Raw genomic sequence first — 24,374 nt, forward strand, 5'->3', positions numbered from 1 at the left:
ACTTCCCTTCCCCAGGTTTTACCTGCATAGATGTGCCCTGGGGACAGGGCCTACAGCAGGATCATTCTGCTCAGTTCCTCCTGCAGCTCAAATGGTTCCTGAATGAGTGATAATGGAGAGAGTGGAGAAGCTGAAAAGAGAAATGTGACAAAAGAGAGGAAAGGGAAGCAAAATGAGAATTAAGGAGGAGAAAAGAAAGAAGAGGAAATCTCGGGAAGGAGAGAGAAGGAGAATCAGAAAAGGAAGAGCAGATGTGCCTAAGGGGATGATACATAACACCAGCTCTTATGTGCTGACACACCAGATGTGAAAGCTGGGTGAGATTTTGATGGTATTAAAATAGTATCTGGCCAGGGGTTTCAGGAATATTGCCCTTGACCAGTTATCTCTCACCATGGCATCCTAGCAGGGTTATTAGCTACAGATTTAACAACTTTAACTAAACTTTTAATTTTAGATTTACCTGTAATTTTGACCTCAAAACCAATGCAGAGAACTTTCCTAAGCTGGGCTAGGTCTTCTTTTAGTTGTTAGGAATGAGTTAATTTAATACCAAAGCCAGCTTACTGCTTCCTTTATGTATTTCATCCCACAGTGTTCAACCAGACTTTTCTGGATGGATTTGTATCACTAAAATAAAAGGAAGAGAAAGCTCATTGACTCCTACACCCTCTAGCCATCTAGAGTACAGCCTGAGATAAACAGGGCCCAGCCTTCCAGCCAGTTCTGAAGGTAGGACATGGTCCAGCCACATGGGAGAAAGAAGCTAAGGAGAATGACCAAGATGGCAGAGCCCCCTTCCATGCCAAGATGCTTGCAAGGGAGAAACAAAACTGCCATATCTACCATGCTGGCCTTGTGATGGGCTCTGAGTCTCTGCTCACTAGCAATGTGGTAAATCAGGGGGATTGTTTAACATGACAGAGTAGTGCCCCATATAAGTCAGGGTTCTTCAGAGAAGTAGAAGCAGTAAGAGATAGACATGGAGAGAGAGAGACAGGTTTGTTTTTAGGAACTGGCTCACATGATTGTGGGGGCTGGCAGGTCTGAAGTCTAGAGCTGGCAGGCTGGAGATTCCGGTAAGAGTTATTGGCAGAAGCAGAATTCCTTCTGCTTTGGGAAACCACAAGGGAAACCTCTTTGCTCTTAGGCCTTCAAGTGAGTAGATGAGGTACATGCACATCATGGAGGGTAATCTACTCTAAGGTCTACTGACTGTAAAGGTTAATCACATCTAAAAAATATCTTTACAGCAACATCTAGATTAGTATTTAACCAAACTACTGGCCATTATAGTCTAGCCAAGTTGACACATACAATTAACCATAATAGACCCCAATGAGGAGGGAAATGGGGTTGCATGAAGGACATAGGTGAGGAGCAAGGAGAGACCTGGAATTCCTACCCCTAGAGACCAGAAACGATCATTGCTAAGTGCCTTCCTTGTGTGGCTCGTGCGAGGGGTTCCATGGACATTAACTGAATTAATCTTTAGGCATTTGTGTCCTGTTTTACCAAAGGCTTGAAAACAAGGCTCAGTGACATAGGTGCAGCTTTCCCAGGGCCACACACGTGTATGTCGGCAAACTGAGATTTGAATTCAGGTCTGACATCCTCCAAATTGCATGTTCTTCTGCTGGGCACACTCATGAACAGAGGTGTGAGGAGGATGATAAAAGTGAAGGAAGAAAAGTTACGAGAGTCATAGAGAAAACTGAGGAAAGAGAAAAGAGGTGATGGCACAGAGTCAAGTCTTTCAGGGAAGACAGGGCAGAGTTTCTTGCCAGCCTGCCCCTTGCTGTCCTGCATGTCTGCTTTCTCATCTGAGAGCCAGAGGAATGTAGTGACAAATTCCCAAACTTAGCACTAGGTTTCAGCCCCTCAGTGGGGTGTGAGCCAGGATGGTGGAAGAAGAGCGGGAGTGGCTGCTGGCAATGGGCACCTATGACAGGAGGCTATGTGCCCAGTGTGTCACAAGCGTTATTGCACCAGCACTCACCACACTGCCCTCCCCTTAGTGCTGTGGTTTGTCTCATTTTAGAGGCTAGATATTCAACAGCTTGCCCAAGGTCACAAAGCTGCTGGGTATCTGGGCCAGTTCTTTGTGATTCTGGGGCTCAATGCTTGCCCATCGTGGTTGTATAGGTGCCACCCAGAAGGACTGGAAGGGGAAGGAAGAGAGGTGGGGGGCTGAGCCAGCCATTAAGGAATAAGGAATGCAGGGAGGAGCTTTTCCCTTGCAGCTTCTCCAACTCCCACCTGGGTGTCTGATGCAGCTCTGAGCCCCACAGCCCTCCCCTCTAAGCCCACTGCCCAGGTGCTGTTGGAGGCAATCCTTCTCCCACCCTGTCTTTGATCTGGTGATGCACAGTGAAAGGGGTGTGGCCCTCCCTCCAAAGGGCATCCGGATTAGAGGGTGGGGTAGATAAGTGTAGGTGATAGGGAGGGAAAGTGAAGTACACTGTGTACAAGATGGAGGCAAAATGGTTAGAACTGACGGTGATGGGATGTGGAGGTGTAGAGAGAAAGGGAGGCTCCTGACTTGGGTGAAGAGGTGGACAGTGATGCTACTAATGGAAATGGGAATACATGAGGGAGACCACCTTTCCCAGATTCTGTGATAGCATTTTATGCTATACATTTATTAGGTATGTATATTAGTCCATTTTCATGCTGCTGAGAAAGACATACCCAAGACTGGGCAATTTACAAAAGAAATAATTTTATTGGACTTATAGTTCCACATGGCTAGAGAGACCTCACAATCATGGCAGAAGGCAAGGATGAGCAAGTCACATCTTACATGGATGGCAGCAGGCAAAGAGAGGTTGTGCAGGGAAACTCCCATCTTTAAAACTGTCAGATCTTGTGAGATTCATTTACTATCAGAGAACAGCGCAGGAAAGACCCACCCCCATAATTCAATTACCTTCCACCAGGTTCTTCCCGCAACACATGGGAACTGTGGGAGTTATAATTCAAGATGAGATTTAGGTGAGGACACAGCCAAACCATATCATTCCATCCCTGGCCACTATCAAATCTCATGTCCTCACATTTCAAAACCGATCATGCCTTCCCAACAGTCTCCCAGTCTTAATTCATTTCAGCATTGACTCAAAAGTCCACAGTCCAATGTCTTATCTGAGACAAGGCAAGTCCCTTCCGCCTATGAGTATGTAAAATTAAAAGCAACTTAGTTACTTCCTAGTTACAATGGGGGTACAGGCATTGGTTAAATACAGCCATTCCAAATGGGATAAATTGGCCAAAACAAAGGCTACAGGCCCCATGCAAGTCTGAAATCCAGCAGGGCAGTCAAATCTTAAAGCTCCAAAATGATCTCCTTTGACTCTATGTCTCATATTCAGGTCACACTGGTGCAAGAGGTGGGAGGTGTGTTCCCATTGTCTTGGGCAGCTTGGTCCCTATGGCTTTGCAGAGTATAGCCTCCCTTCTGGTTGCTTTCATGGGCTGGCATTGAGCATATATAGCTTTTCCAGGTGCACGGTGCAAGCTGTCAGTGGATCTACCATTCTGGTATCTGGAGGATACCAGCTCTTCACAGCTCCACTAGGTGGTTCCCCAGTAGGGACTCTGTGTGGGGGCTCTGACCCCACATTTCCCTTCCGCACTGCCCTAACAGATGTTCTCCATGAAAGCCTCGCCCCTGCAGCAAACTTCTGCCTGGTCATCCATGCATTTCCATACACCCTCTGAAATCAAGGCAGAGGTTCCCAAACCTCAATTCTTGACTTCTGTACACCTGCAGGCTCAACACCACATGGAAGCTGCCAAGGTTTGGGGCTTACACCCTCTGAAGCCATGGCCTGAGCTGTACCCTGGCCCCTTTTAGTCATAGCTGGAGTGGCTAGGATGCAGGGCACCAAGTTCCTAGGCCACACATAGCACCAGTACCCTGGGCTTGGCCCATGAAACCATTTCTTCCTCCTAGGCCTCTGGGCCTGTGATGGGAGGGGCTGCCATGAAGATCTCTGACATGCCCTAGAGACATTTTCCCTATTGTCTTGGGGAGTAACATTTGGCTCCCTGTTACTTATGCAAATTTCTGTAGCTGGCTTGAATTTCTTCTCAGAAAATGGGATTTTATTTTCTATCGCATTGTCAGGCTGCAAATTTTCCAAACTTTTATGCTCTGCCTCCCTTATAAAACTGAATGCCTTTAACAGCACCCAAGTCACCTCTTGAATGCTTTGCTGTGTAGAAATTTCTTCCGCCAGATACCCTAAATCATCTCTCTCAAGTTCAAAGTTCCACAAATCCCTAGGGTAGGGGCAAAATGCCACCAGTGTCTTTGCTAAAACATAACAAGAGCCACCTTTGCCCTAGTTCCCAACAAGTTCCTCATCTCCATCTGAGACTATCATGAGAACAGTGCAGAAAAGACTTGCCCCCATAATTCAATTTCCTTCCACCAGTTCCTCCCATGACATGTGGGAATTATGGAAGTTACAATTCAAGATGAGATTTGGATGGGGACACAGGCAAACTGTATCAGTATGAATGATATGATGGAATTTTTTCTGAAAAAAAAATCAACCTCTTTCTTGCATATGGTGGTAGAAAGATATATCTGTATATAAATTTCAAGAATACATGGGGTGTAACTATTCTATTTGACTCAAATTCATATTGCCTTCCTGTTTCAAGTTAATATTACTTTTTCTCCCTTCTTGTCATTCACTTATATTTTTTACTGACTAGGTTAAAAAACACACAGCTTCTTCTGTGTGGTTGGTTTAGCAAATTCTTCCTGAATTTTTTGAATGCTGGGTTGAGGGTCCTATTTATTTTTCATCAGCAATATACCCAGAGCATGTAGTAGTAACTGTTCATTTACAGAGCATTTCAAGAACTTTCTTTGATTTGAGACTACCCTGTTTGAGAAACAGCTGTGCTGTTTCTTGCTCGGTGCCTGATGCCCGAGTGGCTGTTCAGGATGATGCAGTGGTGAGCCTGGGAATGGGGAGTACCTGGCCTCCTGAGCCCATTCAGCATTCTGCCCCTGCTCTCCTGTGCTTTAGGCAGTGCGTGCAGTCATTCCCTGGGGAATCTGCAAAGCCTGCAAGGCATCTGCTCCCAAGGGCACCTGCTCACAAGCTCCTCCAGTGTCTGTAGTGGGATGGAGAGGGGTGATGGGGATCCTTTTTTTGCCCCTGGATTGCTGAAGCCTAAAATTATATATTAGAAAAAGTCATGATTCTACATTTTGGAGAAGTATTAACTACAGACATTTCGATGAGTGCTGATGTACACTTCAGGCCTTCTCTTAGGAAGGGAGGATGGAGAAAAAATCTATCAGGCTGCAGGACTGAAATGGCTCACCTTCCAGTGTCACCCCTGGTCAGCCCACCCACCAGAATGGCCAGAAGTTGGCCATTGCAGGAGGCATGAGTTGCAGGCTGACTGGGCCTTACCCTGTGGGTCTTCTCTGGGCCCAGGAAGCATCAGATAGTGGCATGGATTCATGCTGAGCAGGGGAACCCACTTCTTTCCCCTCTCACAGTCAGGCCCTTTCCAGGCAGGCCCCAGCGCCACACGTTGCTTCTCCTCTTTGTTTTCCTCTCGGTCAAGTTTCCCTAATTCAAGCCTTCAAGAGACTGGAGGGGAGACAATGGTCCCTGGATGGGAGGGACGGTGGACTCTGCCTCTCAGAGACCCTCCCTTAGGAGCTGGGGCTGCGTTGCTTTCATTTCTTTTGTTACTGCCTTAGAAACGTGTTTGTTCTAAGAATTGTAGAAAATGCATAGATTATTCTGCCCCTATTACTTTCAGGAACTTTTAAAGGCTGACAAATCCTTGTAATTATCTTTCTATAAATTATATTTATTCCACTACTCTATAAAATGAAACCTACTGCAACACTCTTACCACTATGTGTAATTGTCAGAGGCATCTCTCCCAGCTTCTCAGACACCCTTCCTGCCTTGGCCATTCTTCATCTTTTTTTTTTTTTTTTTAAATTTTAATTTTTATTTTTATTATTATACTTTAGTTTTTAGGGTACATGTGCACAATGTGCAGGTTTGTTACATATGTATCCATGTGCCATGTTGATTTCCTGCACCCATTAACTCGTCATTTAGCATTAGGTATATCTCCTAATGCTGTCCCTCCCCCCTCCCCCAACCCCACAACAGTCCTCGGAGTGTGATGTTCCCCTTCTTATGTCCAAGAGTTCTCATTGTTCAATTCCCACCTATGAGTGAGAACATGCAGCGTTTGGTTTTTTGTCCTTGCGATAGTTTACTGAGAATGATGTTTTCCAGTTTCATCCATGTCCCTACAAAGGACACGAACTCATCATTTTTTATGGCTGCATAGTATTCCATGGTGTATATGTGCCACATTTTCTTAATCCAGTCTATCATTGTTGGACATTTGGGTTGGTTCCAACTCTTTGCTATTGTGAATAGTGCCGCAATAAACATACGTGTGCATGTGTCTTTATAGCAGCATGATTTATAGTCCTTTGGGTATATACCCAGTAATGGGATGGCTGCGTCAAATGGTATTTCTAGTTCTAGATCCCTGAGGAATCGCCACACTGACTTCCACAATGGTTGAACTAGTTTACAGTCCCACCAACAGTGTAAAAGTGTTCCTATTTCTCCACATCCTCTCCAGCACCTGTTGTTTCCTGATTTTTTAATGATGGCCATTCTAACTGGTGTGAGATGGTATCTCACTGTGGTTTTGATTTGCATTTCTCTGATGGCCAGTGATGATGAGCATTTCTTCATGTGTTTTTTGGCTGCATAAATGTCTTCTTTTGAGAAGTGTCTGTTCATGTCCTTTGCCCACTTTTTGATGGGGTTGTTTGTTTTTTTCTTGTAAATTTGTCTGAGTTCATTGTAGATTCTGGATATTAGCCCTTTGTCAGATGAGTAGGTTGCAAAAATTTTCTCCCATTCTGTAGGTTGCCTGTTCACTCTGATGGTAGTTTCTTTTGCTGTGCAGAAGCTCTTTAGTTTAATGAGATCCCATTTGTCAATTTTGGCTTTTGTTGCCATTGCTTTTGGTGTTTTAGACATGAAGTCCTTGCCCACGCCTATGTCCTGAATGGTATTGCCTAGGTTTTCTTGTAGGATTTTAATGGTTTTAGGTCTAACATTTAAGTCTTTAATCCATCTCGAATTAATTTTTGTATAAGGTGTAAGGAAGGGATCCAGTTTCAGCTTTCTACATATGGCTAGCCAGTTTTCCCAGCACCATTTATTAAATAGGGAATCCTTTCCCCATTTCTTGTTTTTGTCAGGTTTGTCAAAGATCAGATAGTTGTAGATATGCGGCATCATTTCTGAGGGCTCTGTTCTGTTCCATTGATCTATGTCTCTGTTGTGGTACCAGTACCATGCTGTTTTGGTTACTGTAGCCTTGTAGTATAGTTTGAAGTCAGGTAGCGTGATGCCTCCAGCTTTGTTCTTTTGGCTTAGGATTGACTTGGCGATGCGGGCTCTTTTTTGGTTCCATATGAACTTTAAAGTAGTTTTTTCCAATTCTGTGAAGAAAGTCATTGGTAGCTTGATGGGGATGGCATTGAATCTATAAATTACCTTGGGCAGTATGGCCATTTTCACGATATTGATTCTTCCAACCCATGAGCATGGAATGTTCTTCCATTTGTTTGTATCCTCTTTTATTTCATCGAGCAGTAGTTTGTAGTTCTCCTTGAAGAGGTCCTTCACATCCCTTGTAAGTTGGATTCCTAGGTATTTTATTCTCTTTGAAGCAATTGTGAATGGGAGTTCACTCATAATTTGGCTCTCTGTTTGTCTGTGATTGGTGTACAAGAATGCTTGTGATTTCCGTACATTGATTTTGTATCCTGAGACTTTGCTGAAGTTGCTAATCAGCTTAAGGAGATTTTGGGCTGAGACAATGGGGTTTTCTAGATATACAATCATGTCATCTGCAAACAGGGACAATTTGACTTCCTCTTTTCCTAATTGAATACCCTTTATTTCCTTCTCCTGCCTGATTACTCTGGCCAGAACTTCCAGCACTATGTTGAATAGGAGTGGTGAGAGAGGGCATCCCTGTCTTGTGCCAGTTTTCAGAGGGAATGCTTCCAGTTTTTGCCCATTCAGTATGATATTGGCTGTGGGTTTGTCATAGATAGCTCTTATTATTTTGAGATACGTCCCATCAATACCTAATTTATTGAGAGTTTTTAGCATGAAGGGTTGTTGAATTTTGTCAAAGGCCTTTTCTGCATCTATTGAGATAATCATGTGGTTTTTGTCTTTGGTTCTGTTTATATGCTGGATTACATTTATTGATTTGCATATGTTGAACCAGCCTTGCATCCCAGGGATGAAGCCCACTTGATTATGGTGGATAAGCTTTTTGATGTGCTGCTGGATTCGGTTTGCCAGTATTTTATTGAGGATTTTTGCATCAATGTTCATCAAGGATATTGGTCTGAAATTCTCTTTTTTGGTTATGTCTCTGCCAGGCTTTGGTATCAGGACGATGCTGGCTTCATAAAATGTGTTAGGGAGGATTCCCTCTTTTTCTATCGATTGGAATAGTTTCAGAAGGAATGGTACCAGTTCCTTCTTGTACCTCTGGTAGAATTTGGCTGTGAATCCATCAGGTCCTGGAGTCTTTTTGGTTGGTAAGCTATTGATTATTGCCACAATTTCAGAACCTGTTATTGGTCTATTCAGAGATTCAACTTCTTCCTAGTTTAGTCTTGGGAGGGTGTATTTGTCGAGGAATTCATCCATTTCTTCTAGATTGTCTAGTTTATTTGCATAGAGGTGTTTGTAGTATTCTCTGATGGTAGATTGTATTTCTGTGGGATCGGTGGTGATATCCCCTTTTTCATTTTTTATTGCATCTATTTGATTCTTCTCTCTTTTATTCTTTATTAGTCTTGCTAGCGGTCTATCAATTTTGTTGATCTTTTCAAAAAACCAGCTCCTGGATTCATTAATTTTTTGAAGGGTTTTTTGTGTCTCTATTTCCTTCAGTTCTGCTCTGACTTTAGTTATTTCTAGCCTTCTGCTGGCTTTTGAATGTGTTTGCTCTTGCTTTTCTAGTTCTTTTAATTGTGATGTTAGGGTGTCAATTTTGGATCTTTCCTGCTTTCTCTTGTGGGCATTTAGTGCTATAAATTTCCCTCTACACACTGCTTTGAATGTGTCCCAGAGATTCTGGTATGTTGTGTCTTTGTTCTCATTGGTTTCAAAGAACATCTTTATTTCTGCCTTCATTTCATTATGTACCCAATAGTCATTCAGGAGCAGGTTGTTCAGTTTCCATGTAGTTGAGCGGTGTTGAGTGAGTTTCTTAATCCTGAGTTCTAGTTTGATTGCACTGTGGTCTGAGAGACAGTTTGTTATAATTTCTGTTCTTTTACATTTGCTGAGGAGAGCCTTACTTCCAACTATGTGGTCAATTTTGGAATAGGTGTGGTGTGGTGCTGAAAAAAATGTATATTCTGTTGATTTGGGGTGGACAGTTCTGTAGATGTCTATTAGGTCCACTTTGTGCAGAGCTGAGTTCAATTCCTGGATATCCTTGTTAACTTTCTGTCTCATTGATCTGTCTAATGTTGACAGTGGGGTGTTAAAATCTCCCATTATTATTGTGTGGGAGTTTAAGTCCCTTTGTAGGTCACTCAGGACTTGCTTTATGAATCTGGGTGCTCCTGTGTTGGGTGCATATATATTTAGGATAGTTAGCTCTTCTTGTTGAATTGATCCCTTTACCATTATGTAATGGCCTTCTTTGTCTCTTTTGATCTTTGTTGGTTTAAAGTCTATTTTATCAGAGACTAGGATTGCAACCCCTGCCTTTTTTTGTTTTCCATTTGCTTGATAGATCTTCCTCCATCCCTTTATTTTGAGTCTATGTGTGTCTCTGCACGTGAGATGGGTTTCCTGAATACAGCACACTGATGGGTCCTGACTCCTTATCCAGTTTGCCAGTCTGTGTCTTTTAATGGGAGCATTTAGCCCATTTACATTTAACGTTAATATTGTTATGTGTGAATCTGATCCTGTCATTATGATGTTACTTGGTTATTTTGCTCGTTAGTTGATGCAGTTTCTTCCTAGCCTCGATGGTCTTTACAATTTGGCATGTTTTTGCAGTGGCTGGTACTGGTTGTTTCTTTCCATGTTTAGTGCTTCCTTCAGGAGCTCTTTTAGAGCAGGCCTGGTGGTGACAAAATCACTCAGCGTTTGCTTGTCTGTAAAGTATTTTATTTCTCCTTCACTTATGAAGCTTAGTTTGGCTGGATATGAAATTCTGGGTTGAAAATTCTTTTCTTTAAGAATGTTGAATATTGGCCCCCACTCTCTTCTGGCTTGTAGAGTTTCTGCCAAGAGATCAGCTGTTAGTCTGATGGGCTTCCCTTTGTGGGTAACCCGACCTTTCTCTCTGGCTGCCCTTAACATTTTTTCCTTCATTTCAACTTTGGTGAATTTGACAATTATGTGTCTTGGAGTTGCTCTTCTCGAGGAGTATCTTTGTGGCGTTCTCTGTATTTCCTGAATCTGAATGTTGGCCTGCCTTGCTAGATTGGGGAAGTTCTCCTGGATAATATCTTGCAGAGTGTTTTCCAACTTGGTTCCATTCTCCCCATCATTTTCAGGTACACCAATCAGACGTAGGTTTGGTCTTTTCACATAGTCCCAAATTTCTTGGAGGCTTTGTTGATTTCTTTTCACCCGTCTTCTGTGTCGCTCAGGCTGGGAGCTGTAGACCGGAGCTATTCCTATTCAGCCATCTTGGCTCCACCCCCCGGCCATTCTTCATCTTAACCCAAGAAAAAGAGCACCAAGAAGGGGACCTGCCCACAGACCACTTCATCCTCCTAAGGTGTCCCAACCTGGCTGACATGTTCATGTAGATTTCCACTGGGGACATCCACTTGGCTTCTATCAAGGATTAATCCTTCCATTTCGCCAATAATATCTGTCCCCACCTTCAGTCTCTTACCGGAGCCTAACCAGGACACATCCACCTCCAGATCCCTACCGCTGTACTCGTCTGCACAAGATCCTCTCCTGTCTTGGTGCCTGTGTAAGTTAAAAGTTACATAGGGCTAAAAGTCAGATATTTTGCCTTCCCACTAGAATGAATAATACTATGGGTGTATTTTTTCTCAGTAATATTTTAATCGATTTAGGGTTAGAGATGAACATTGGGACAAGTTATAAGCAATAAATAACTTGTTTTATTCTTTTTTCTCTAAACTTCCCTTCTCGCTTCATTTCATCTTCCATCAGCAATACCCTTTCTTCCAGTTGATCGCATCTGCTACTGAGGCTTCTGCAATCTTCGCGTAGTTCTCAAAACTTGGCTTTCAGCTCCATCAGCTCCTTTAAGCCCTTCTCTCCATTGGTTATTCTAGTTATCCATTCTTCTAATTTTTTTTCAAAGTTTTTAACTTCTTTGCTATTGTTTTGAATTTCCTCCCGTAGCTCAGAGTAGTTTGATCGTCTGAAGCCTTCTTCTCTCAACTCGTCAAAGTCATCCTCCATCCAGCTTTGTTCTGTTGCTGGTGAGGAACTGCGTTCCTTTGGAGGAGGAGAGGTGCTCTGCTTTTTAGAGTTTCCAGTTTTTCTGCTCTGTTTTTTCCCCATCTTTGTGGTTTTATCTACTTTTGGTCTTTGATGATGGTGATGTACAGATGGGTTTTTGGTGTGGATGTCCTTTCTGTTTGTTAGTTTTCCTTCTACCAGACAGGTCCCTCAGCTGCAGGTCTGTTGGAGTTTACTAGAGGTCCACTCCAGACCCTGTTTGGCTGGGTGTCAGCAGCAGTGGCTGCAGAACAGCGGATTTTCGTGAGACCACAAATTCAGCTGTCTGATAGTTCCTCTGGAAGTTTTGTCTCAGAGGAGTACCCGGCCGAGTGAGGTGTCAGTCTGTCCCTACTTGGGGGGTGCCTCCCAGTTAGGCTGCTCATGGGTGAGGGACCCACTTTAGGAGGCAGTCTGTCTGTTCTCAGATCTCCAGCTGCGTGCTGGGAGAACCACTACTCTCTTCAAAGCTGGAACAGAAATGCAGAAATCACCCATCTTCTGTGTCGCTCAGGCTGGGAGCTGTAGACCGGAGCTATTCCTATTCAGCCATCTTGGCTCCACCCCCCGGCCATTCTTCATCTTAACCCAAGAAAAAGAGCACCAAGAAGGGGACCTGCCCACAGACCACTTCATCCTCCTAAGGTGTCCCAACCTGGCTGACATGTTCATGTAGATTTCCACTGGGGACATCCACTTGGCTTCTATCAAGGATTAATCCTTCCATTTTGCCAATAATATCTGTCCCCACCTTCAGTCTCTTACCGGAGCCTAACCAGGACACATTCACCTCCAGATCCCTACCGCTGTACTCGTCTGCACAAGATCCTTTCCTGTCTTGGTGCCTGTGTAAGTTAAAAGTTACATAGGGCTAAAAGTCAGATATTTTGCCTTCCCACTAGAATGAATAATACTATGGGTGTATTTTTTCTCAGTAATATTTTAATCGATTTAGGGTTAGAGATGAACATTGGGACAAGTTATAAGCAATAAATAACAAGCTTAAAAACAATAAATAGGGTTATAAATTTCACTGTAGCAGATATTATCCAGCTGTGTGTGTGTGTGTGTGTGTGTGTGTTTACTTCAGAGACAGAGACGGAGTCTCGCTCTGTCGCCCAGGCTGGAGTGCAGTGGCGCAATCTCGGCTCACTGCAAGCTCCGCCTCCCGGGTTCACGCCATTCTCCTGCCTCAGCCTCTCTGAGTAGCTAGGACTACAGGCGCCCGCCACCGCGCCCGGCTAATTTTTTGTATTTTTAGTAGAGACGGGGTTTCACCGTGGTCTCGATCTCCTGACCTTGTGATCCGCCCGCCTCTGCCTCCCAAAGTGCTGGGATTACAAGCGTGAGCCACTGCGCCCGGCGGAGGTCCTGTTTTTCTCTGCAGATTTTATAAGTGAGGAGCTTTTTTGGCATAGTAAGTATCAAAATCCTAGATATATATAAGATTTTAAATTAATCTTTACCTCTCAAAAAGTAAAAAGGCTTTTCCAGTCATAGGAAAGAAGAATTTCTGATGGCTGCTGACAGAATAAAGTTTATATTGCAAGATAGAAAATGGATGGTTTATTAATTCTTTAAAACCTTTACATCTCTATCACAGATGCCTATTTAAAGCATTAGTATTTACCTAATGCAACCCACGTGGTTAAATTCAGAACTCCTTTGAAATTCTATTGCCACTTAATTGGCTGTGGGTATGCACAGTTAGATTACCTGTAAATTGGGGATAATAGCTCTTATCTTAAATGAGCCGATGTATATAAAGCACTTAGTATAAGGCCTGGGATAGAGCCAGAGGGTCTGTGCTTTTTGAAATTACCATTTCAAGAAAAGTTGGTTGCAATGACTGCAATGCTGTTGTTTTATCACAAGAGGGCAGTGCCAGAATAGAAAACGCAGGAAATGTACTTAGGATTTGAAACAGTAGAAGTTTAACAATATTGTTCAGCCATTTCATGGATCAGAGAATCCAGGCTGCACTTGACCTTGGTCATCACTTAATTTCATCCCCTCATCTATCACTGTGAAATTATCTGGCACATTTTAGCTCAATTTCAGAAAAAAATCTCATACTAGTTTTCTCCCTAAAGTAAAATAATATGCTTTTATTTGCCTTCTCTTTTTTCCTTCTACAGTAACAAATATGTTTTTAAGCATTGCATTTTTGTTTACAAAATTTGAAGAACATGTGTGTTTCGCTGTAATGCGGATCTCTCTACCTTTGTCTGTCTTTCTGTCTTTGCCTCTCTGATTCTTCTATTCACTCATTTCACTCCGTTATTTTCAAACAGAGCACACTGCCATCATTGGAAACATTTTTTTCTGAGCACATTTACTGAGCCCATAAAACGTGAAAGGTGCCAAGTCCACAGCAGTTGTTTGTAATCTCTTCCTACTTGTCTATGCTCAGGTCAGGCTATTTGTTAGGAGCTGATTGGGAGTTTATTGAGCATCCTGCATCCTGCATTTAGTTTTGTTGCCATGTAATTCTTTGTTTGGGTGGTTGGATGCAAAACTGCGTCACAATGCTGGACAGACTGGCTCTCCACTGAAATGAGGCTGGCCTCCCTGATTCAGTTACCAGAATGCTAATGCTAGTCCATTCTCATCAAATCTTCCTGCGGCCGGCTTGCCTGATCTTGTTAAGCTTTGTTGAACATGCTGATTCCAGGGATGTGTTCTAAAAGTAACAGACCTTGTCTTTGCTCTTAGAAAACACATTTGCCTGAGAAGTATTTTGCCCTCTTGGTTTGGCAGGAAATGCTTCTGCAGCACATACAATCTAACATCTTGACAAATTAAGAGATTGGGTTCCATTTAATTTTATTGCTTAAGATGACTTGGAGCACTCTGTAAATTCCAGCACTAAATTCAGGTTCATGAAATAATCCCAGGTGCTGTGAAACTTAATGGCAAGTATTGCCTATAGGCCTAAAATAAAACTTATAAAAATATTTGCCTTGTTAGAATTTATATTCACACCTGTGAATAGCCACTGCAGTCCAGCCTGGGCAACATAGCAAGACCTCGTCTCTAAGAAAGAAAAACATATGCTTCTGTCTCCACATATTTAAAGGACCAACTATTTTTCCCTTGGTGTTAACTCAATATATGTCCAAAACAATAAATTTGCCATGAGACAATGAACTCTTCTTGAGCCATGAATATGGAAGTGAGTGAAATGTGCATAATAAGGTGATCTGATAGCCCTTGAAATTACAGTACAATTTTTAGAAAATCTTGATGTACTTACTACAGAGAATTCTTATGTCTGTTTAATTGATCGTTAGCTATTTTAAATTCCATCAGAATACCTTTAACTTGTGTAAGTTGGATTTCAGCTGATGCTTATAGACATTATTTATTTGCAAGGCACAAGTGCCTTAGCTTGAATACCAGTCTTAGTTACAGTGACACATAACCATTGGCTTTCTTAACATCATTCCCATTTCCATACTGTTTACTATATTTACAATGAAACAAATAAAATGCCTCATATGAGAATACCTGCTTTAAGAAAACCCAGTGTACCATAACTCAGACGTACAAAGCAGCTAAATTAAGAGGTGATTAGTTGCAGTACAAAAGGATTCTTTGATTTACAGCGTGGTTTGTCAGAAGGGCTCCTTTGAATACGAGCTCCCCCAGAGAGCTGAAGTGTTTTGCAGATCATTCAGTCCACTTGACATCCAGACTAGGGGACAGAGAAACTTGGAATTTAAGTGTTGAAAGCCATCATTAGTTGAAGATTAACAAAATGAATGTAGACATTCTCTGTTATTTAAATGATAGAAAAAAACTGCTTTGCTTTTTAGAAATATGGATAACTCATACATGTATATGACTAAGTTAGAAATAATAATTTCCATTATTTATGGAGCACCTATTATGTGCCAGAAACTATACAGCACTGTAATGGACTCTGTGTATTACTTTATTTTGATTTAATACTGCTAATGATACTACAAGAAAGATTGTGCCCATTTTACAAATAAGGATACTGAGGCTGTGGGGAGCATTTTGCCCAAAGCCCACAGGTTGGTCATTGGCAGAGATAAGTTTTGAATTAAGTCTACCAAGGCCCGTGGCTTTTCCACTCTGCTGCTTCCAGGGGATTTTCCCTGCTGAGCATTGAGCGTTCTGACCGTGGGTAGCCTCCACGTGGGAGTCCTTTGCCTGATGCCCTGCCTTCCAGCATGGGCGGCTTCATCGACACCTTTATTAACTTACCTAATGCCAGATTTTGTGAATGAAGTTAACTGGACCCTGCATATCCCGCTGAAAACACTGTGCCAAGACAGTGCTCATGACTTAACTTCAGCTGGTGCCTGGCTGGGTAAAGGAGGAGAACCTGGAATCTGGGGGGCATCCATGATGGAGGTGGGAAGTATCTCGAGGGCATGTTTAGGCAGCACTGGGCAGGAGGGGCAGAGGAAGCAGGAAGGTGGCGTGACACAGCCCCCAGGTTAGTGTGGGGAGGGGCCAAGGCTGGTCTAACCAGGGGTAGCATGATGAAGCTTGGCCTGCTGATGGGAGGGAGTCAAAAGCAGGCCCAGTGGTGGAGATGGGCAGTGGGCAGGCTGCCTAAGAAGTCTGGCCACGCAAGGACTGCCAGAGAGGAACTGGGACCCAGGAAGTGCTGTCAGGACAGGATACTGTCACTTTGAGAAGAATTAGAGTACCCGGCAGGTTATCAAGGCAGAGACTCTGAAAGACAGAAACTCAGTTTCTCCAACCAGGGTCAGTACTCAGTTATTAGAACTGGGGCACAGGATCAGAGTGGGAAAAGCAGAAATGCCGATTTTATTTTATTTTTTTAGAGACAGAGTCTTGCTGTGACTCCCAGGCTGGAGTGCAATGGTGGGATCATAGCCTACTGTAACTTGAGCTCCTGGAATTAAGGTATCCTCCTGCCTCACCTTCCTGAGTAGCTGGGACCATAGGCAAACACCAATATGCCTGGCTAATTTTTTATTTATTTTTTAGAGATGGCGGTCTCACTATGTTGCCCCGGCTGGTCTTAAATTCCTGGCTTCAAGCAAGCCCCTCACCTGCCCTCCACCAAATGCTGGTATAACAGGAATGAGTGATTCAATTCAATTCTTAATTACCTGTTTGTGATTGTTTAAATTTCCCCTAATGAATACGAGGATTGCCTGGGATGGATTTGGTCCTCTAAGGAGGATCAAGTGGACCTCAGTATTGGAATTGGAAGATTAGAGGAGGAGCAGTGCCAAATGTTTTGTATTTTCCTAATGATTTGGACTTATTTGGTATTCAATAAATACACAGATTGGCTGACTGAAATAAGAATCAATATAAATTAAATTGGTACCTTAACTGATTTTCCAACTGAACCTTGGCTAAGAGGTACTTATACTTCCTAGGACAATCTAAGAAGTATGTGGGTAGATCATTAGACTGACTAGTTTCTGATCTCAGCTCTTCTACTTACTAGCCATCGTCTTGGGCAAGTGACTGAATATCCTTGAGCCTGATTTGCTCAACCTATAAAATAGCAATAGTACTACTGATATTGCTGGATCGTGTTAGTAAGAGTGTCTGCAATTTATTAAGCATTTGTTTTGAGTCAGGCACTATGCAAAGCAGTTTAAATACGTTGTCTGATTCACCTGTTGTGAGGAATAAATGAGGCATCGTCATTGAGACACTTGGCCAGTGTGTGGCCCAGTCCCCACTCACACACATGCAGATCAACATGCATGCTGCTGCACAATGGGACTAAGGATGGGTGGATAATTAAGTAAGGAGGTCTGTGTTTTAGAAGGAGGAAAAGGAGTGATCTAGTGGACTGAGAGATGAGATAGCTGGATCAGATTGGAGGAAAAAGCCAGAGAGCATGTCGGTGATATGCCAGAGGCAATTTTGTGTGTGTGTTTCCATCAGCCCTTGTTATCTAGTAGAATTGATCTCAGGTAACCCAGTATGTTTTCCTAACAGAATGAAGTCTTCCCATATGTCACCCAAAACATACTGCCCTTACAGTGTGTCTGGTGCAAGTGGTAAGTGACACTCTGGCCTCTGTCCTTATTACAGAAGTCTCTTTGGGAATGCTGGTTTGGTCCAGTACCTCCCCAGAGGTCTCAATACAATTTAGGACCCACGGCCATCTTGGCTCCCCCAACCCCTTGTTTTGGGTTTCCCCAGAAGCAGACCTGGAGAAGAGGATTTGGCTACAAGTGGTTTTTTAGAGATGATCTTGGGAAATATGATAACAGAGTGGGAAAATGAGACAAAGAAGGAAGGAAAGCCAATCAAAGTGTTCTAATAAGAGCATTTCCACTGTAGGCAACTGGGCTCACTCCTTCAGGGGGCCTGCTAAGAAACTGTGAAGGGCAAGGAAGCTGGGGTGTTTATCTTCCCACTCGCATGTCCTACCACTCTCATGGCAATGGTTGCCCCTTTAAGGCATTAACTGCCTAGCACTCTGCCCTCAGGCAGAGCGAAGGTGCAGATGCTCGAGGTGGCACACTGCACAGAGCCATCCAGAAAGCTACAGATGACATCAGGGGTGAGTGCGGAATCTGGCAGGGCTCCAGCAGCATCTGCTAAACCATCATCACATATTGAAGTCAGGTTTTTAAATCTTTACTTCTCTTTTGAAAGTTCTCAAAACAAAGTGCAATCTTACCACAAAATAGGACATTCCTTCACTGTTACCATTTCATGTTTCCTGCATAGGTGCTGATTGCTTTCATCAGTCTCTGTGTTGCTGTAAACATCTTCTTTCAGATGGCCTCACTGAATATTAATCTGCAAATGAGCAGAAAATTAATAAAAGTGCTCTTTTGAATAGTCCATATTAAATAAGTATTGAGACATGAGCAGTATGTATAAGGGTAAAAGAAATGGTTATGTTACATCCAGAAACAGACACTTTCAGCAGCAGGCGAAGGCAGGCATTAAGCCCATCTACAGGGTTTCAGACTTGGAATCCTGACCCATGGAGATCTGGTTAGATGTTAGTGTGGATATCTAAGAGTGCTTCTTCTACATCCACTCACATTCATCCTGTCCACTCTTATTCTGCCTTTCATCATACATGCTGAGCAACATATATTGGTTCTGCTAAGTGAGAGAACATTTGGATGTCAATTTCTTTGTTTGAAAATTACTCTCGCGGCACATTGCAAGGCCCTGCCTGTGATTTAAATGTAAATAAGGGCTAGCACCCATAGACTGTAAAGATAGTGAATAGTCTTTGGGGTGAAAATGTTCTTCTTGGCACCTTCTGTTTCCTGTGCCCAGTTATCCCAATGCTCAACCATACCTCCCAAATTCATTCAGATTTCTAAGTAAATTTGTCCTAAAAAATACTCCGAATCTGCTGAAAGGTTGAACTTGCAAACCATACTCCTTTCAGGTGAGGTTTTCCAGTCCTACTTTTAAGATCATATCTTGTAATTTGTGACTCCTTGTCCTTAAATGTGAGTGGACCCAGTGTGAAAGAGAAGATCTGGAAAGGACTGATCCCATACTTAATTCTGGTAGAAGAATTGATTCCTGAAACAAGCCCAGAGTGCTTGAGCTGATGACTGCAGCTGGGTACTCACTGGCATGGTTTTCCCCTTACAGAGGCGGTCCTGACACAGAAATACACCAAGGAGTACAGTTGGCAGCACTACCGTGATGAAGTGTTGTTGTATGTGATAAGGCATGTGTCAGATTGAAATCTCCTGGGAAAATCCAAGAACAAATTCAATCTTGTGTCTTTATTACAAGAGTTGATTATTGGCGAAAGACAGGCTCACGTGTGTCTCCCAGCCTCTGTATTTCCTTGTGTACTGTTTGGTGACAAACTACTCATGTCAGGGATGGGAGGTGATAAAGAAGACTGATTAATCCATAAACTGTACAGCTAGCTCAGGAATAACTGAGAGCATCCTGGTTCTTTTGCATTATACTTCGCAAATAACCATATATGTGTAAAATATGTGGATGATGTTAGCGGTATTACTTAGGGTCCATTTCAGGTTTTTAAGACATGCTGCAAAGTACAAATTAGGCAAAAGAATTCTTTCCGAAGGGTTCAGGTGATAGAAAAATGAAATAGGCTAGTGGGAACTTCAGGGAACCTGCTATTCCAGAGAATTGCGAAAGTCTGTGATTTATCATAATCTATCTTGTGTTTTTACTAGCATTTAAAAATTGCTCAGAGAGACCTAACTCATTGACTACTGATATTTCAGTTCTGGGGATATTTTTCTGAGTGAATTTGTTTGCAGTTGCCTTTCTGGAAAATTTATTAGCAGGCTTTTCTTAACTTCTTCCCTGATCTTTTATTCTTTTCTGAGATATTATTGATTTTATTTTCCCTAACATAATTTTGTATGGTAATATCTGTGCAGAAGCAATTTGCTATGGTTGAAGGAACTGGATTCTTATGGGTATTTGTCTTAGTAATGTGATCACAGAGTCACTAACTTGATCTTAATAACATTTGCCTATTATCGTATATTAGATGCATGAAGGGAAAACTGGGCTTTCTAACTCAGAGGATTACCCTTGTGTGTCTCCCTTAGTTTATAATGCCTTACAAAATTAATGTCCAGGTGATTTTGAGTGGCTATTTGCATTATTCGAAACTAGTTAGGATTAAATCCAAACATTATCACCAGTGTTGCATGCAGAGAGGAAATTACTTTTTTTGGTACACCTTAAGAAACTTTTTAATCATTGATTCATGACATTTTATAAGCTAGTCACACCGTACTTCATCGGATGCTGTTTTTAGTCTGCTGTGGCTGCAGGAGGCAGCATGATACAAAAATCTTGTAATCTTATCGTCAGATTTGGTTAGGATCTGGCCACACTGCTTATCAACTGTGTGAACTGGGGCTGTGTAGATCCACCACTCTGACCCTCAGTTTCCTCATCTTGTCAAAACAGACAGTGCCAGTTTCTTATTTAAATATTGTAACTGCACTCTCTAACTTAAAAAAAAAAAAAACTTAGCTCAGCTTCGATAGATTTCTCCTCTTTTCTGAAAACAGATAGTAGTTGTATAAAAAGGTAAGATTCCTCCTGGCAGCTTTATTCATAATATCCTCAAAGTAGAAACAACCCAAATGTCTACCGGTAGGAGGATGATAAGCAAATTGAAGCACACCCACATTATGGGAAACTACTCATGAATAAAAGGAAGAATCTAGGGATCCATGCAACAACATGGATGAATCTTACGGACATTATGTTGAGCAAAAAAGAAGCCAGGCACAAACAGAAGAATATCGTCTGACTTCTTTTACATGAAGTTCTAAAACAGGCAAAATTCTTTCATGACAGAAATCAGAACAAGTGATCTGAGGGTCTTGCCTGGAAAGGGGCATGAGGGGACTTTTGGGGTTGATAGAAATGTTCTGTCTTGATCTGGATGGTAATTACCCTGGTATATATATTTGTCAAGACTTGTTGAACTGTGCAATTAAATTGGGTGTTTTGCTTTGTACAAATTATGCTTCAGTTAAAGAAAAGAAAACACCTATCCATGAGATGTTTAATTTTCTAATGACTAGTTTTTTGGGATCCTCAGGATGCTGTGACCATCTGTACCCTGGGAATTGGGACGGCCTTTGGAGAGTCCATTCTGGACAACACACCCCGCCATGCAACCATCGTTACCAGAGAGAGCAGTGAACTGCTCCGCATCGAGCAGAAGGACTTCAAGGCACTATGGGAGGTGAGCCCTAAGGCTTCTTTGTCAATTAATGCAGTTTCAGAAAAGAAAGGGAGCTGCCACATGGATAATGGCATTACAGTCAAGGCTTAATGTGTTCTGTTCTGAGCTGGTAGATGGAATTTAATTTTCAAAACTTGTTTTTGAAATGAGTGAGTGAAAAAGCCATTTTGACACAAGACATCCTTTTTTTTGTTGTTTAATTTAGTGCTTGCTCAATTTTCTGTAGTTTGACATACCTTATAATTATTTCTTGAATGACCATAGAGTGTTTTATGTATTTTCTCCCTTCTTTTCCACAGATGTATTCTTAACCAGGGAACAAAATACTTTGACATTTTCTTTTGCATTTTAAAAATCATCATTGACATGTTCCCTGGGAAAGTGGAATGAATGGGGTTAACATCTGCTTCATTTAAATGCTTTTAAAAATGATGTGCCCTATAATAAGATGAGAAATGGAGGTACATAAAGATGTCTGGTTACTTGCCAACTTCAAAATGCATAGGTGGCACAGCAGTGGATGGATGCAACTGGTCCTAGTGGCTTTTGCATTTACCAATGCTTACCAGAGCCCCTTAAAGTATTGCACTCATTTACAAGAAGTATGAGGAATAAATCATCTTATATGCTGTCATGGCAAATAGAGCACTTATAAAGGCCCAGCTAAGCCTTGCATCTTTTACGCTCGTTCTTTTCAGTTCTTTAAGCTTCTGATTTTAACCTGCTCCTTGGCTTTGTCCTTAGCTCAGTATGTCCAAGTGTTAACCCATCAAGCTGCAGGCTTCACCACTGGTCCCAGTGTGGCTAAGATTTTAAACTTGATCTAAAAAGAATTTTGTATAATCAAATAGTTTCCTCCAGAGCCAAACAAATGGCAGATGCATTAAGGGAGCCAACCTGCAGGTGAATGAGTGATGCTTTGCCTTAAAAGTCATGCAAAGCCTTGGAAGGCCTTGGTGTTGAAACCTGTTACTTTTATTCTTGGCAGTAGTGAATAAATTGTGAGGTTACTTGTTTGAAATATTTCTCTTAGAAAATATTAAAGAGCTCCAACGGTTCTGTAAAGTTCAGAGACAAAAGCTAGTTTTAGGAAGGAAAATCGAAAGTAGGTTTGCATGAGGTGTATGTGAAGAGATTTTCTGTCAATTAAAAGGGACCAAGCTTGAGGCAAATAAGCCACTTTTTGGATCTTTCATTTTAAAAGGTAAACTGAAAAGTCTTTTTCAAAAGGGGAGTTTGGAAAACTGGTTTTCAGAACAAAAATGATTTCTAACTGTGATGTGTGTCATTATAACCACTTTTGTCTGTCATGGCTTACTCAAATTGCTGAGAGAGGATGGTTTGCGGAAATATTTTAAAAATTTATTTTAATTAGGAGCCCTTAGTGCTGAGAAGGAAGTTTCTACGAGGTTGCTACCTGTGAACATTAAAACAAACTTATTATTTAAAAAAATTTCAAACAGACAGAAAAATCAAAAAGTATAGTACAATGAACACCCATTCACCCCCACTGAATTCAGCAGTTGTTAATGTAGAGCCATATTTGCTTCAGCTTTGTTTTTTTTTGGTAAACTAATTTATCGTAAATGATAGACGTATAACATATCACCCTAAATATTCAGCATATATCTCAAAAAACTTGGAATATCCTATTACATACCCTAATGCCATTATCTCACCTATAAAACTAATAATATCCTAATATTATCTAATACCCAGTCTATATTTCAAATATCCTTAATTGTCTCATAAATATCTTTTATAGCTTTGTTTCAAACCAGGCTCCAATAAAGAGCCATGTCTTACATTTGATTGTTATATCTAAGTCTCTCTCTCTCTCTCTCTTTCTCTCTCTCCCTCTCTCCCCCTTTTCTCTCTTACTTTCCCCCTGCCCCATCATGGCATTGACTTGTTAAAAAGGCCAGGTCAGTTTCTCCCAAATTCAAGATTTGTCTGATTGTTTTTTTCATGGTATCTTTTTTTGTACTTCTGTCCCAGGGTTTCCTATAAATGGAAATTAGGCTGAAGGTTTGATTAGATCAAGTCAAACATTTTTGGCAAGACAATGTGAAAAGTGATGCATCAGGGGATTATAATGTCTGGTTGCTCTGTTGATGCTAAGTTTGATCCCTTGGTTAGGTTGTATCAGAGTACCTTTTAGTACTGTTTTCCACAGATCTTTCCCTTCGAGGAAAAATATTTAATAGGGACGTTGATATGGAGGGCTGTCCTTGCTATCTAAAACCTTGCCACATGTTTTGCAGTTCAGTGGGTCCAACTCTTCCCCTGTAACCTCAGAGCATGATTTGTGATCTCCCTTGCCAGTGGCTTAAGTGTACTGGGGACGACATTCAGAGAGCCATTTGGAGTTGACAAGAGTGGATAGTTTTTAGTCTGACCTCTTTTACAGGGTGGGGACTGAAATCTCATAATGAGTAAGAGATAGTCAGATGTTTCATTTTATTTGCCTGTTTATGCAACTCACTGTAGAGTGTGAATTAGATGCTCAATGTTTTAATTGTCTAAACTGAAAATGCAATAAACCCCATTATCTAGCAATCTGTTAATCAGGACTTCATTAATGGGCACACTTGTGCACATGCAGTACGTGATAATCCTAAAAAATTATACAATTCTAAAGTACCTTCTGAATAAAAAAGATTGAATTCTGTTTATTGTCTATTCATTTATTCATAATATATGGAGTATCTCCCATGTGTTAGGTATATGTATATGTATATATGTGGGTGTAGTCAGATGTTTGTATGTTTATACATATATACAAATATATATGCTTCTGCTCTCAGGCTAGGGGCTTCTATTCCACTCAAAGGAGACAGAAAATAAAAATCATAGAATCTCAGAGCATAATATATCATTAAATAACTTTAGGTGCATGATGTGAATGTTGATGATCTATACATGGCATATATAGCACTAATCTGCTTGCAGAATATTTGATAACGAGAACGCCTGTTCCTTGATATGTCAGATAATAGGGTTAGTAAAATTAATCCATCCTTGTTCTGGTAAAATCCATCCTGTGCTGGTATCTGTTAGCAAAATTTAAACCCAAGCTCATACTGTCAGCTGAAGCCTAAGTCAGCTAGATC

General features: G+C 41.7%; 1 protein-coding gene across 13 annotated transcripts in view; it reads left to right on the top strand.

Moving 5' to 3' along the window:
• Nucleotides 1-24,374, top strand: part of RAPGEF4 (Rap guanine nucleotide exchange factor 4) — a 331,009-nt gene that overhangs the window by 70,040 nt on the left and 236,595 nt on the right. For all 13 annotated transcript variants that reach the window (XM_055289744.2, XM_055289750.2, XM_055289749.2 and 10 more), the window contains exon 4: nucleotides 21,115-21,261. In XM_055289744.2, the coding sequence (XP_055145719.1) occupies nucleotides 21,115-21,261 (147 nt within the window). The remainder of the gene's footprint in view (nucleotides 1-21,114; nucleotides 21,262-24,374) is intronic.

The sequence above is a fragment of the Symphalangus syndactylus genome, chromosome 8 (genome assembly GCF_028878055.3).
Source record: "Symphalangus syndactylus isolate Jambi chromosome 8, NHGRI_mSymSyn1-v2.1_pri, whole genome shotgun sequence".
Lineage (NCBI taxonomy): Eukaryota > Metazoa > Chordata > Mammalia > Primates > Hylobatidae > Symphalangus > Symphalangus syndactylus.